The sequence below is a fragment of the Oryctolagus cuniculus genome, chromosome 14 (assembly GCF_051225735.1).
Source record: "Oryctolagus cuniculus isolate XC-2025 breed Fujian yellow rabbit chromosome 14, ASM5122573v1, whole genome shotgun sequence".
Classification (NCBI taxonomy): domain Eukaryota; kingdom Metazoa; phylum Chordata; class Mammalia; order Lagomorpha; family Leporidae; genus Oryctolagus; species Oryctolagus cuniculus.
In genome coordinates, this window is record NC_142880.1 from 80514232 (window position 1) to 80529154 (window position 14923).

General features: G+C 39.4%; 1 protein-coding gene across 10 annotated transcripts in view; it reads right to left on the reverse strand.

The window, feature by feature from the left end:
• Positions 1-14923, reverse strand: part of PDE4D (phosphodiesterase 4D) — a 1644269-nt gene that overhangs the window by 1035096 nt on the left and 594250 nt on the right. For all 10 annotated transcript variants that reach the window (XM_070056730.2, XM_008262244.5, XM_089313185.1 and 7 more), the window contains one exon: positions 14062-14291. In XM_070056730.2, the coding sequence (XP_069912831.1) occupies positions 14062-14291 (230 nt within the window). The remainder of the gene's footprint in view (positions 1-14061; positions 14292-14923) is intronic.

The following is a 14923-nucleotide window of genomic DNA, read 5'->3' on the forward strand; positions in this document are numbered from 1 at the left end:
AAGGCAAGAACCAAAACCTAAATATTTTTTCTATTCTAGTGATAAGCAATTTGGGGTTCAAGTATATGTGCTGGCTTTAGTACTCAATAATCTGGGACCTGGCAAAAAATATCTTAGGTAGTTGCTTTAGGAAATAAGGTTGCAAGCCAAGTAAAACAGCTTATTTATTAAGGATAACAGTTTGCTCCTCAAGGATCTCTTTAAGAGATCCCCTCACTTCAAGGCCCCATTAAACCAAAAAACATTACGACCCTAAATTCTGCCCATTCCTACCCAGACCAAGCTCTCAGACTGGACTCTGAGAGTCTATAAATACCCTTTATTTCCCTTTTCTGAAATGCTACTAAGTTTAGAGGTTGTATTCTCCCTTATTTCAGAGAGACTAATTCTCAGTTTTGCTTGGTCAACAGCTTCTATTGGTGATCTTCTTTGGGGGGGAGTCAGTTGCCAACAGAGAAATCATTACAGAAAGTTCTGGAAGGCCCATCTCTTCCTGTCCTTCCCTCCTTAGTTGCTGAAATCCTACTGGATTTCAAACAAGAAACAAAATATTATGACTTTCATTTGTACATATTCATAATACACTCCCAGCAACTCAGACAGTACCTGTCATAGACCAAGGCTCAGTAGACACTTGAATAAATGAAATTACTAATAAATCATGAATGTGATTTTAATGTAATTTTGATTAAATAAACATATTTTTATGAATAAAAATCAAAAGAAGGGGAAAATAAACAAAATTCTATTACACTAAAAAAAACCCATATGATTTTCATATTGCCTCCCAGTTCTGAGCCATACACAGGCACATATTTTGCAGTACTGGAATTCTAACATGGCTGTATTTGTACATTTTGTTTTTCTCCCCAACAGGTTTTTCCTATTTCCATGCTGCTGTTTATTTATCAAAATGGTCATATTAATGACTGCATAATGGTCCTTGAATGTGAATTTTTCACTATAACCCATTCACTGTTTTTCTAGCTGGAAAGTATAGAGAAGTGTCATAGAAACAATAACCTTAAAGTATTAGCCTCATCTCAGCTCTTTCAGTGCATACTGGACGGGACACACAAGAATTTATAAACCAAAATAAGGACATGCAGGCTTTAGTCTTTATTTGATATAGTAACCTTCTGAAAATCAATTAGCCTTCACCTTTCTTCTTAAGACAAATGGAGCCCTCTCTGCTTGGTTCTCTGTAGAATATAATTAATAACCTTTGCCAAGGCATTTTATAAATATAATATATGCTACGGTTGTTAAATTCTACTCACAAACCCTATTTCAGAGGGAGTGTAATCAAACAGAATATATGACCCTGACAAGGTCACAGAAAAGATCAGAATAAAAAGTGTGCTTGCATAAACACCAAGTTTTTAGTCCCTGATCTCAACCATGCAACTCTATGAAACAGTCCTAGATCACAAACAGCACAATCACAAATCACCATAACTTAACACCTGCAAATGATATGTCACATCCAAGTGAAAACGAGACTAAGCACATGCCTTGCTGTTGGTTCACTGAGGCCCTGATTGTAACCCAATTTACTGAGAGTGTTTTCTACAGATAGGATTTGTGCACGTGGAATTCAATTTCCTTCTTGATTTTACTGCTACAATTGGCAATATAATGAACAGGCATAATGCTTAAATCCCAGAAACAGTATTTAACAATACTTAAGAAAGCAGTAGTGTTTACATCTTAGGAAGGAAATTCTCAACAGAAAACTCAATTACTAGTTCAAAACACCTAACTTATTATGATAACTGACAAAATAATTATAATTCTATATAAAATTAGTTAACATGAATAATACTCTGAATGTAAATGATAAGCATATTTTAAAAAAAATTAGATTCTTCTCCATATCCCACAGCCTACAATAAATCCTGGAAACAGCTAAGTAATTTGGAATAAGCAAAAAATCCCCAAACACTGCTAGCTGCTGCTGTTTCCAACAGATACTGGAAGAACTACAAGTGCAAGGATGGCACTGTGGGCCTAATAGCTGGACTGGGACAACCTCCAAGGTCTTTCAAATTAGCTATGTCCAAGTTCCCACTCCTTGAATAAGCATCTGTCCATCAGGGGTCAACAGGACCAATTCTTATAAATGTTTTAGAGTTTGGTTATCACAATAGCATCTTGTGAACTACCTGATGCAGAGTTAATTGTTCCTCTCTCTGTGTCCCATCAGATTTTCATCCCTATGTTGCTCTATGATTTGTCTCCCTTGTCTAACCTCTCACTTTGTTATTTCCAAATTATTAAGATGATCTGGAAGACTACTCCCTGGGGAATGGGCTTTCCTTCCTCCTCAACCTCACCACCAAAGTCACCTGACATCCTGACCTCTCCAACTTGGCACCATTCCCTTGTAGCGCAGTGAGGGGGAGCTGTTGTGGTCCTCCATGCCCTACCTGGGTCCTGGGACGGGAGGAGCGCTCTCTGGGCAACTCACAATGATTGGCTGATAATTACTTTTCCACTCTGTTATGGAAGCCTCTCCTTTGACACCTTTGCTGACCAACTTCCTCATCGCTGTGTCATGTTCACTGAAAGCTGTCACCTTCTTAGTACCTTGACATCCTGCGTCCTGCCGCTATCCTGGATGACTTCACTCTTGATTTGGGAGTCGGCTCACAAATCTCAATTCCTTGACTAATTTTTTTCCACTGAAGACATGCTTTTCTATGGTGTCCTTCTATATCTTCAACCACCTTAAACTACCTCTGCCACTTACAACTTAAAGTTCATACATCATACCTAATATAACCTGTTGGATTTTCAACTTGCTCAGTTATTCCAATTTCACCTGTTTGACATCATAGAAAACTCGAGAAACTGTGAACACTTTCCATATCAATAACTTCTTATATTCATTAATTTCATGTCCAGCTTAGGTGCCACAATTCATTCCTTGAATCTCTTGCAAATGTCTCCAAACCCCTTCCCTTATTCCCTTTATATTGTACTTTTAAACTTTGCACCATTCCAGCTGGTTGCCTTCTCAGTGCTTGTATCTTGGCTGATTAGCTCTACTGGGAAAATATCCCAAAACTTCACACACTGGTGACACAAAAATTTAATGGTAACTCTGATCAATTGTAACTTCAATGTTATCTTCTGGACTAGGATTCACAAATGACTTTTATTTATCTAAATATAGATGCTGTGCTTTATGTGGGCCCAGGACTTTGTCCTTACTGTTCTTGCTGCCTGGTGCCATCTTCTTTCAGGTATCAGCTCAGGTTCAGTTTCTCCCAAGCCCAGGTTAGTTTGCTCCCATCGCTATCTCATGTTACTCCATATGCCCTCGATAATATTTGCACGTTAACTATAATAAGATTATATGTGTCTATTTTCTTTTGTATGCTCTTCTCATATCTATACTCTGTGAAGGAAGAGGCTATTTCTGTCTTATTGACAAAATAAGACAAATTCTGTTTCCAGTGCATAACCTGACTTGTAGAAAATAATATATACTAATTGTAGGATGCAGACAACACAAGAGTATTTTTAAAATATTTATTATTTTATTTATTTGAAAGACAGAGTTACAGAAAGAGGTAGAGACAGAGAGAGAGGTCTACCATCCACTGGTTCACTCCCCAGATGGCTGCAATGGCTGGAGCTGTGCCGATCCAAAGCCAGGAGCCAGGAGCTTCCTTCAGGTCTCCCATGCAGGCACAGGGGACCAAGCACTTGGGCCATCTTCACAGCAGATCAGAAGAGAAGCAGCCGGGACTAGAACTGGTACCCACATGGGATGCTGGTGCTTCAGGCCAGGATTTAACCCACTGCGCCACAGCACTGGCCCCTACACAAGAATATTTTAAAAAGTTTATGGAAAATCTATTTCCATGCAAAAATTTGAAGCTGCATATATGAGGGTTCTTCAAAAGGTTCATAGAAAATGTGCATTATGAAAAAATATGACTGGATCTCAAAAAATTGGCATCAAAACAAACATCTTGCTCCATTTTTCGAGGAGCTTTTTCAAGTATGCTCATTCATAACTACTACATGATGGTGGAGATGGATATGTTTATCAGTATTGCTTGCCCACATTCTTTGATGTCAGTTTTGTAACATGTGTGGAAATGTATGACTTAAGAAATAAAGTTAATCTGAATTAAGTAACATTGGATGAAGAATAAAGCCACAGTCACATAGTCAAGTTAGCGGAAGAGTGAAGAGAGAAGACGCTCCTAAAACACATGGCCAAAAGAGGGGAGAGCCCCAGAAAATCAATGGTGAGATCAGTGCTGTGGTGCAGTGGGTTAACTCCTTAGCCTGAAGTGCCAGCATCCCATATGGGTGCCGGTTAGAGACCCGGCTGCTCCACTTCCCATTCAGCTCTCTGCTATGGCCTGGGATAGCAGTAGAAGATGGCCCAAGTCTTTGGGCCCCTGCACCTACATAGGAGACTTGGAAGAAAATCCTGGCTCCTGGCTTCGGATTGGTGCAGCTCCAGCCATTGCGGCCAACTGCAGAGTGAACCATCGGATGTAAGTCCCCTCTCTCTCTCTCTCTCTCTCTCTCTCTCTCTCTTTCTCTCTCTGCCTCTCCTCTCTCTGTATAACTCTTGATTTCAAATAAATCATTTTTTTAAAAAAAAAGAAAGTCAATGGTGAACTATAATAGCTGTACATTATCAGCTCAATAATCTAAATGTTATTTATATATTGGAAATGATATATTTCACATTCTTTATGTGTTCTAGAGTTTAACTTACACACATCAAGGGAGTGTGTGTATTTATTATAATATTTAGCATCAGTCATAATTAAGAAGCACATTATGTTAAAAAGTTGGAACATCTTGAGATAAAGCCCATCTAGAAAGGAAGACAAAGGTCTCATCTTCCCCTCAGTGTCTACATAAATGACATCAAAGAACTTAGCTAAGTAGTATATACTTTTGTTTGATTCTGCAGATTTGGAATAAACTATAAATGACTGGCTCCACATACCTCTTCTGCTGCATAGGGAAAAGTCTAAATGAATGAGAGATGTAGGTGTGATGAATCACATCTAGATCCTAAGTTGTTAGAAAGAATTCTTTTTTTTTTTTTTTTTAACAGGCAGAGTGGACAGTGAGAGAGAGAGAGAGACAGAGAGAAAGGTCCTTCTTTTGCCATTGGTTCACCCTCCAATGGCTGCCGCGGCCAGTGCGCTGTGTCTGGCGCCATCGCGCTGATACGAAGCCAGGAGCCAGGTGCTTATCCTGGTCTCCCATGGGGTGCAGGGCCCAAGCACTTGGGCCATCCTCCACTGCACTCCCTGGCCACAGCAGAGAGCTGGCCTGGAAGAGGGGCAACCAGGACAGAATCCAGCGCCCCCACTGGGACTAGAACCCGGTGTGCTGGCGCCGCAAGGCAGAGGATTAGCCTATTGAGCCACGGCGCTGGCCAGAAAGAATTCTAACCTACTAGTTAAGATTTTGCAGGTGGAAGACATATTTAACACAGGAAGTCATATATTTTTTCTACAGTTTTTTTTTGTGTGTGTGTGTGCGAGTTATTTTGTTGTTGGGCTTTTTTAAAATTTTTATTTCTTTGCCCTTCTGTAGTACTCGTTTGTAGGGGAAAACAAAGTTTTGTATCTTCTTCCTTTTCTGAATTTAAATTGAACAAATCTTTCTTCTTTTGGATTTCTCAAAACTAGTGCACGTTGTTCAATATGGGTTGAATCAGTATATACATTTATGCAGCAAATACTAATTAAATAAATAGCATTTGGTCAGAATGCTTGTAACTATATTTTTCCCTAAACATGATATTGTAAGATAGAATAAGTTGATGTTAACAGAGTTGTAAACTCTCCCTGAACCCTTCAGTGATTAATAGCTCTGCATTACAGAGGGTGGTCAAGCAGAGTAGCATGTGTGACAAAGAAACTATCTGAGGAGGTGAACAGTTATTAGTCTGTGATGGAAATAAGCAGAGAAAATGACTTTTTAAGTTCTGCCTTGTACTTAACATAGTATTGTGTCCTTTCTTTTTTTCATAGTGAAATAAATAGTTTACTGGGCTCATTTTTAGAAAGCATAGGATCTCCAACCAATCTATTTACTAAGACAAGTTAATTGGCACAAGAAAGGGTTGAAAATTGGGATCCAGGTGCTCTGATGTGGTCAGTGCACAAGATATCATTCTCTTTAGCATGTTTAGAGGCAAAGGAGTGGGGCAGGAATTTGGTACAGAGGTTAAGACACAGTTTGGGATGGCTGTAGCTCACAACAGTAATGTGTCTGGATTCAAGGCCAACTCCAGCTTCTTGCTAATGCACACCATCAGAGGCAGTAGGTGATGGCCCAAGTCCTTGAATCCCCACCAGCAATACAGAAGACCCAAAATGAGTTCTGGTACCCTGGCTTTGGCCTATTTTAACCCCAGAGTTTGTGGGCGCTTGGGGAGTGGGCCAGCATACGGGAAAGCCCTCTTTTTCAGTTTCTCTCTGCCTTTCAAATAAAGTGAAAATACACACTGAAAAATTAGTTTTAAAAAAGAACACAGGCATCTGGTATAATGGAAATCTTTGCTTTAAAAGTAATCTCTCCCGTGGTACATGCATATTGATGCACAGATTTAGAGTAAAGCATTGTGGTATATCATTAGTCTATTTAGCATACCCACAATGAAGATGCCAGAAAGTCCTACAGGAATGAAAAGCACTACAATAATCTAAAAAAGAAATTGCAGTCTGTTAATTATCTTATTATTTTGACAATTGAGAGCAGGGCAAGCATCAGAAAACCGTTAGATATTTTCTGACATATAAGCAAAAGCCATCAGCAGTTTTTTTTTTTATGATTTAGGATTAGATTTTAAAAATTGCTATTTTTAAAATTTGTGAATCTGGAAATAAGTGGTGCTTATCAAGATATTATATAGCAAATACAAAGTGCTCTATCATGCTTAGAATCCAATTTTAATATTGAAAATCACAAATCAATCTTAGAGCAGAAATAAAGCTAGATTTAACTAAATACAAGCAAATGCTTCAGAAACAAAAGCTTTGTGATATATTGTGTGTGTCCTGAGAACTTTAGACAAACACCATGCATTTATTAAAATGCATTTAAATAAAGTAAACAGAAACAAATCCGATTTCTTTTATACAGCATGCTTATTCAAGTTACTACTTCCCAAACTCTTTGCAGTATCTTTTTTTTTTTAAAGATTTATTTATTCATTCAAAACAGAGTTACAGAGGGAGAGAGAGGAAGGGAGGGGAGGGAAGGGGAGAGAGAGAGAGAGAGAGAGATCTTCAATCTGCTGGTCCACTCCTTAGGTGAATGCAATGACCAGGACTGAACAAGGCAGAAGCCAGGAACCAGATGTTTCATCCAGGTCTCCCACATGGATGGCTTTGGAAGTGGAGCATCCAGGACACAAACTGATGCTCCTCAGAGAATACTAGCTCAAGAATACTCTACTTATAAAGAATATTTCACAATCACAGTTATGTATGTGCTGCATTTTCAATCTGGAGAGCTTGCCTAGGAGGTTACAGATCTTCCATATAGTGTTCAGTAAGAACTTACCAGATAAATTTCTCGAAACTTGAACATATATCAATATGAAAGTGCGGGCTTCCTGGGTAGACTGTAAAACACAGCCCTCTAGCTTCATACATCCTTATATCTAAAACATCTCAAGTATGAAATACCCACTGTTAACACCTTCTGAAGTTTAGCTGATCAATTTTGAAAGATCAGATGCATCTGCCTTGATCACCCTTCAGTTTTATTTTTGAATTTTATTTTTTGTTTGGATTGTGACTCAGTCACAAATGCCGAAAGTTTCCTCTGCTTGGGTGTATTCTAATGTATTGTTTGTGTTCAACAACACTAGATGATGCGTGCCTGATCAAAGAAACCAGAGTCTAACTGGCACCTGGGATCAGCCCCTCTGTGAATAACACATAACTCATGGAAATATTTCTGGAAGATTCTTATAAAATGAAGTCTTTTATGACTAAAGAGTCCTTCTCCTCTGTGGGTAGTTAACATCATCCCCATGAGTGGCCATTTCTTCCTTTAAATTCTTTTCATTTCCTTATTTTAATAGGACATGGTGATATAAATGCACACAGTGTACTTCTCTAGACAGGTAATAAGATACTAGTGATGAAAAAGTGTAATATTCCCCACCCACACACATCTCTGAAGATCCATCGTATAGAGGTGTGTCACAATGCCACAGGGGGACAACTGACTCCTTGCCTCTCATTTTATTGTAGTCAGTGCCGCAGTGAAACCAAACTGGAATGACTGAGTGCTACCTCCTCCTAGCCTTGCCTGATCCCACAACTTCCCCACCACATGTAAGGAGCAATTTATACACAGTGGCAAGCTCATCTCACCATGGATTATCTCAGGGTACATAGGACACCCCAGGAACAGGATCTACTGCCCAAGTTGAGGCCAACGAGGGCCCCTAACTTCTGGGGATTCTGAGCAGAAAAATATTTAGAAGTGAGCAAATACTGTTACAAAAATGAAGCAGAAGAAAGGAAGATCTCTATTCTTGTTCCAAACACAATTGACCAACATTCACAATCAGAACTTGTCTGTCTGTGGACAGTTACCAAAATTGAGCTCAGGACTATTTAACACGAATGTGGCAGCTTTCTGAATGAGAAGCAAATGGCTGTTCTGAATCTGCCAGAACATTCATCTCTGCCCCAAGAGTTCTTAGAAGATCTTTGAACCCAATTCTGGTAAGGACACAAAGAATATCCACACAACAAGAAATAGTTTGTTCCAAGGTTTTCCTACTGTAAGCAAAGTAGTTGGTGCTATAATTTAAACACTTACAATATGCCAAAACTAGCATTAAAAATTTTATCTTTATAACTGATGAGATAGGTATCCCCATTATTCATATTTTTGCCCTTGTAAAGTTGGAAACAGAGTGATTCAATTTCAAAGGCAATAGAGCAAGTATGTGGTAAGGTAGGATTCAAGTTCACACCAACTGCATCCAGGCCCCCCACCCCTGACCACTCCCTGCCCTGCTCTCGGCCACCCAGGGCATCTGTCGTTCGCTCTTACCTTTTCTTTGTGGGCTCTCTCAGTGCCTGCATAGCCATCCCTGCCTCCAAGGAAAATTGCCCCGTGGATAAATATCATTCTTATTCCCTGATTTTCCCCTTTCAAGGTGTGCATTCCATTTTCTTCCCTGACCTACTGACTTTACTCTTTTCCTTTTCACTATTTCCCACCTCTTTATCTGGCCATTTCTCCTTTTCTTTTCTCCCACCTAATTCCATTGCTTCTTTGTCCTTATTCCCCTGATTTTTAATGGTGACATTTCTCCCCTAACACACACACACACACACACACATACACACACACTTCATGGGTTCCTTAGGGTTCCTAACATATTAAAAGTAAAAAGGAAGTAAAAAGCAATATACCACCTGAAAGAGAATACATGCATACATACGTACCCACATACATATGTACATATATGTGTGTGTATATACACATATACATATGTGTATGTATATATATATATATATATAAACAAAAGACAAATGACCAGAAAGAACTTCCAGAAATGGACGTTAAAAATATTTAAATGAACATAACAAAAAGAACATATACAAATGTTCAATAACATATTAAAAAGCTAACAATATTACTACTGATCAGGGAAATGTAAATTCAAATCACAGTAAGGTATCACTACACATTTTCCAGAACAACTAAAATGAAAAGATTAAAAACAGCAAGTGCTGGTGTAGATGTAGAGCAACTGTAATCCACACATTTTTGGTAGGAGGGCAAAATACTACATCACTGTGGCAAATAGTTACCATTAATAAAAATAAACATCTTCCTACCTATAATGCAAAAATTTCCATTCCTAGGAATATATCCAAGAGTAATTAGGGCACATGCCCACAAAATAACCTTGTATACAAATGTGTATAGCAGCCTTATTTACGATACCTCTGAACTAGAAACAATAACCCAATGCCCATCAATAAAAGATCATGGCTAAATATATTATGGCATATTCTGCTATGAAATGTCATACACAATAAAAACAACAAACTGATAATATTCACACCAACATGGATAAATATCAGAGAATATTTTGAGTGAAAGAAATAAGACACAAAGATCACATACTGTATTTTGCCATTTTATGAGATACTCTAAATGAGGAAAGCTAATTGTTAGTGATAAAAGTGAAGAAATACAATGGTGATTAAATGATGTACAATTCTATACAATTTGATCAAGCTCTGCAAGTATACTTAAGATTTGAATATTTTACTGCATGTCATTTATGCCTTGATTAAAAATATTTTAAAATGTCAATAGATAGAAAATTATTTAGGAGAGTGTGGGGAGCAACTCGGACTAGACTGAGTTACTGGAATTAAGACTTATTCTATGCATCTGCTCTCCCACAATATGGCGCTGGGAGAGGAGAAAACAGCTTCTACACAGCTGCCTCCAGTTCAGCCAATAAACTGTAGGACTTGCTCCTGATTGGAGGAGAGCAGCGTACTCGGCGTGTGGGCAGCCGAGTTGGGATTGGCGGAAGAGGACTATAAGGGAGGAGAGAGACGGCATGCACCAGGAACATCTAAGGGGAACATCTGAGGGAACACCTGTGCAGCCCCCGAGAGAGCCGGCCGGCGGTGTGCCGCTCCCCCGCGGAAGTGGGGAATGTGGCAGGGGGAACTGCCCTTCCACGGAGGTGGAAGGGTCGGTAGCCCACCCGGGGAAGAACCAGCAACAAACCCGGGGAGGGCCGAGCAGACAAAAGAACAGCGCAGGGTCCTGTGTCGTTCCTCCACGAAGAGGGGGAGCGACAGAGAGCAATATGAAAAGTGATGACATTCCAGATAAGTTCTTGGCCAACTTCATAACATATCGAGCCATAGCTATCTCTCCTCTTATTTCAGGGTGCTAACAACCAGCCTTGAAGCTTGGGTGATCCTACTGTATTTATAAATCCAACTGGTGGATGAACTCAAATGCTTGGTATCCCAGGTCTTAACAATTCCATTTTGTGTTCATTTAAATTTTCTAATAGTTGTGAAATCCCGACACATGCTATCTAACAGCTTAATGTATATTTGATCATGTTCACATTGCTTATAGAACAAGACAAAGTAGAATTATGGTAGTGCTAAGGAAAATCCCTCTCAAACTCACTCTCTTGACCCAGGTGCTTCTTGAGGGTGCTAACAGCTGCCATCCACAATGCCCATTTTGCAGGACAAATTTCCTCCTAAGAAGCCAATTACTCTCAGGGCTGCACTGTGGCTTTCTAAAGGGATTGGACACATCTCTAGACTTACTCCCTGATATTTGACAGAGCAAGTATACAGTGTACCTTCCACCAGAAAAAGGAGCAAAACGCTGTGCTAAGAAAGAAAGGAAAATGCATCAAAGGGACATGAAAAGTTTCATTTAGCTTCAAAGATTTGCACTTGATAAGGGATATGTTGACAATGGGACCTGAGAGTTCACTAGCCTTTGTCAATGGGGAGTTGGGCTGTAGACTACCAACCTGAAGTCCATCAGCCTTTTCTGATAGCCAAGAAGGAATCTAGCGTTCTTCATTCACTGAAATAGCTACAGAATGGAGCCTGTAACTTGTTCTCCTACTTCTCACCCAAAGCTTAGACATTCCAGAAAGTTACAATCCTGAGTTATATAGCCTGCAATAATCAGTTCACAAATTATTTTTCTGTCTTAAGGTGACAACAATTACTTTAATAAATCCATACTATTTCTTTTTGTTGATTAGCCACTCTCATCCACGAATACTCATGGCTAACTCTCGGTAAAAAAAGTCACCCTTTCATCTTTCTAAAAGACAAACTCTTCTCTTCTTAATATGTAATAAATCTAATAATGGAAACACAATATTGTGTATACTTGATTCTTAGGTTTTTATTACAAAACAACAGAAGTGCCATGGTACAGATAATTCTGAAACATGAAGTCCCTTGGCACTTGGAAACTATTTATTTGTTTTCCACGACTCATTTAAATTTAATTAAATAAGCTTAGCTTTTACCTGAGATATTTAATTATATATAATATCCAACTACATAGAGATAATATTAAATATACTGCAGAATTTTCTTTTAAGGTTATATGAAATTAAAATTAAAAACCACATTTACTCACCAAATTGCCCAAGACACCAAAGTTATTTGAACCTATAAGATCTTATATTAGTTTAATTTTAACTCCTTCTTCCTCAAATGTGGACAAAGCATGATAATGATGCTAAGATGAACCTGGTGTGTAGAAAAGAGGTCATCAGGCCTCTGACAAACTGGGAACTTGGATTTCAGGAGAGCTGCCACAGTTCCCTAAATGATAGGAGCAGTTCATTGTATCTAAACTATGCAAACAGCGTGGCTTATGCTAAGATACTATAACGCCTACTTTCCTTCTGGGCATCTGGGATTTTGGCACATGCTAGGCAGAGGGTACCTAACAGGCTTCTCTGGTCCAAGGCAACCTTGGTGAAAACATTTCACAGATGTTGTCACTACTCATTACTGAAGTGTCTTACTCCACTTGGAAAGGGACTCTTGGGAGCCTGTATCTGGTTTCCTCCAGATTTTGCTAAGATGCGTCTCCCTTGGCTGATTTTGTTTTGAATCTTTTTTGCTCTAATATGTCATAGTCATGAGTGCCACTGTTTGATGACTTGAGAGCTTTCCTTAGCAAATCACTCTATCTCGGGATGGTCTTGGGAACTCTTGGCACATCTGGTGCTTATGAATCCTACCCTTTACCCAAATGAACAGCAGTAGTGTTAATTTCAGAGACAGGTGACATCATTTTAGGAGGACAGCATATTTCAGAGCTGTTCAAGTCTGGTTGCCATATAACAGTCCCACCTGCCACAGCGTGAGTGTGACTAACCTGGCTATGTTCTTCACACACATGGACCACCACACAAGACCATAATGCCTATCTCCTGTGCCCATGGCTTCAAGCTGACAATCTGTTATCTTCCTACTTATCTAAGAGCAATTTTCTCATGTCTTCCATTAACACACATCCTTTGGATTTTCAGTAGCAACTCAAAACAGCTAAACTCGGTACCTAAGAGTTGAGTTAGTGGACACATTCTGTCTGAGCTCAATTTTCCTAACATTTAGCAAACTCAAAAAGGTACCTTCTCTAGAGATGTCTGTAACTTGGCAGAGAAAGAGGAAGTATTTCATTTGTAGCATAATTAATTGGCTTGTTCTTGTAATCTCAGCAAACACTCAAGAGTCTGTTTGTATACAGGCCACTGGCTTCCTCCTCTTCCCTTGCTATCCAAATTCCTTAAAAACTCAGTTGTCCAAAAGAACAAATAATGAATGTGCCCACTATCCTCACATTTTTATACAGTTTTTACCTGATGGACATTGCCAGTAAAGGGTAGAAAGCCCATGGGTAAACAACAAAAAAGAGAATAAAAACACAAAAACTGTACCCTGCAAAGTAGGAAATACAGTCCTTCTATAAGTACTAATGCTACATAAAATTGCCTTATGTTAGCAACTGAGAGAATATTCTGGTAAACATCACCTCAGTGTGTCAAAGGCCAAATTACTAGGCTCATGATATGATTATGATTTCCTTTGATTCTAATTACAGTCCAATCTATTCTTGATTCCGAATTTCTTCTGCAATGATAAACATCGTCTTCTGTTTGTTGTATGTATGCAGAAATGGTAATTTGTCCATTAGTTCTCATTTGTTAATGTTTCTATTAACCACCTATAGCCAATGTTACTTTTGCAAGCACAATGTTCTCTTCCTGAATATTTGTGAGCATACCCCCAACATATTCAACTCCTCCTGTAAAATAACTCAATCAAAATGTCTCCTCTGCAGAGACAGAGATGTCACATGACAAAGAAAAAAAATCACTCTTCCTTTTTCTAACTCTGGAAACACCAATAACTCCTTCCCCCTCAAATCAAGCCAGAAATCACAAAGACTACCGGCAACAATCAGACTGTGAAGTATAAAATGAGAAGCATCACCGACAGCACTCACCCACTGGACTCTGCAGAAGTAATGGCGATAAGTGGCAGAATCTTCAGGGGGAGACTGGTGGGTCGCTGAAGGTTCTCAGATTCACTTTTCAAGTCCGCTTGCTCCAGCTGCCTGAAGGCCAGGGGAGGAAGCTGAATGTTGCGGCATGAAAGTCTCCTAACCAGATAGGGCTCCATTCCTCGGAAAGGGTCCTCCTCTTCATTACTGGAATGCAGAGTTTCCTCAGAGGCCTGGGACAGAAGTTCAAGAAGGCATGTGTAAGCAATCAAAGTTTCCATCATGTCACAAAGGATTTACACATTGCCTGGGAAAGAAGTGCAGTGAAATTTGCACTTAGACAAAGACTAACTTGAAAGCAACAACACTGACAATATAATATTTGATGAAAAGCTTAGAATTCATAATCATAAGGTAGTTTTATTGTTACAATAGTGAGTTGGCTCACCAGGTAAATGACATCTCCAGTAATCTTAGAAGCCAAGAGTTTTGTCCATGAATTCTATAAAGTCAAGTGTAAAGCAGAATGTTTTTCAGGGCCGGTGCTGTGGCGCAGTGGGTAAAGTCGCCGCCTGCAGTGCCGGCATCCCATATGGGTGCCAGTTTGAGTCCCAGCTGTTCCACTTCCAAACCAGCTCTCTGCTATGGTCTGGGAAAGCAGTGGAAGCTGGTCCATGTCCTTGGGCCCCTGAACCCACATGGGAGACTGGAAGAAGTTCCTGTTTCCTGGCTTCAGATCGGTGCATCTCCAGCTGTGGTGGTCAACTGGGGAGTGAACTAATGGAAGGAAGACCTCTTCTCTCTCTCTCTCTTCTGTGTGTGTGTGTGTGTGTGTAACTCTTGAAAACAAATAAATCAATCTTTT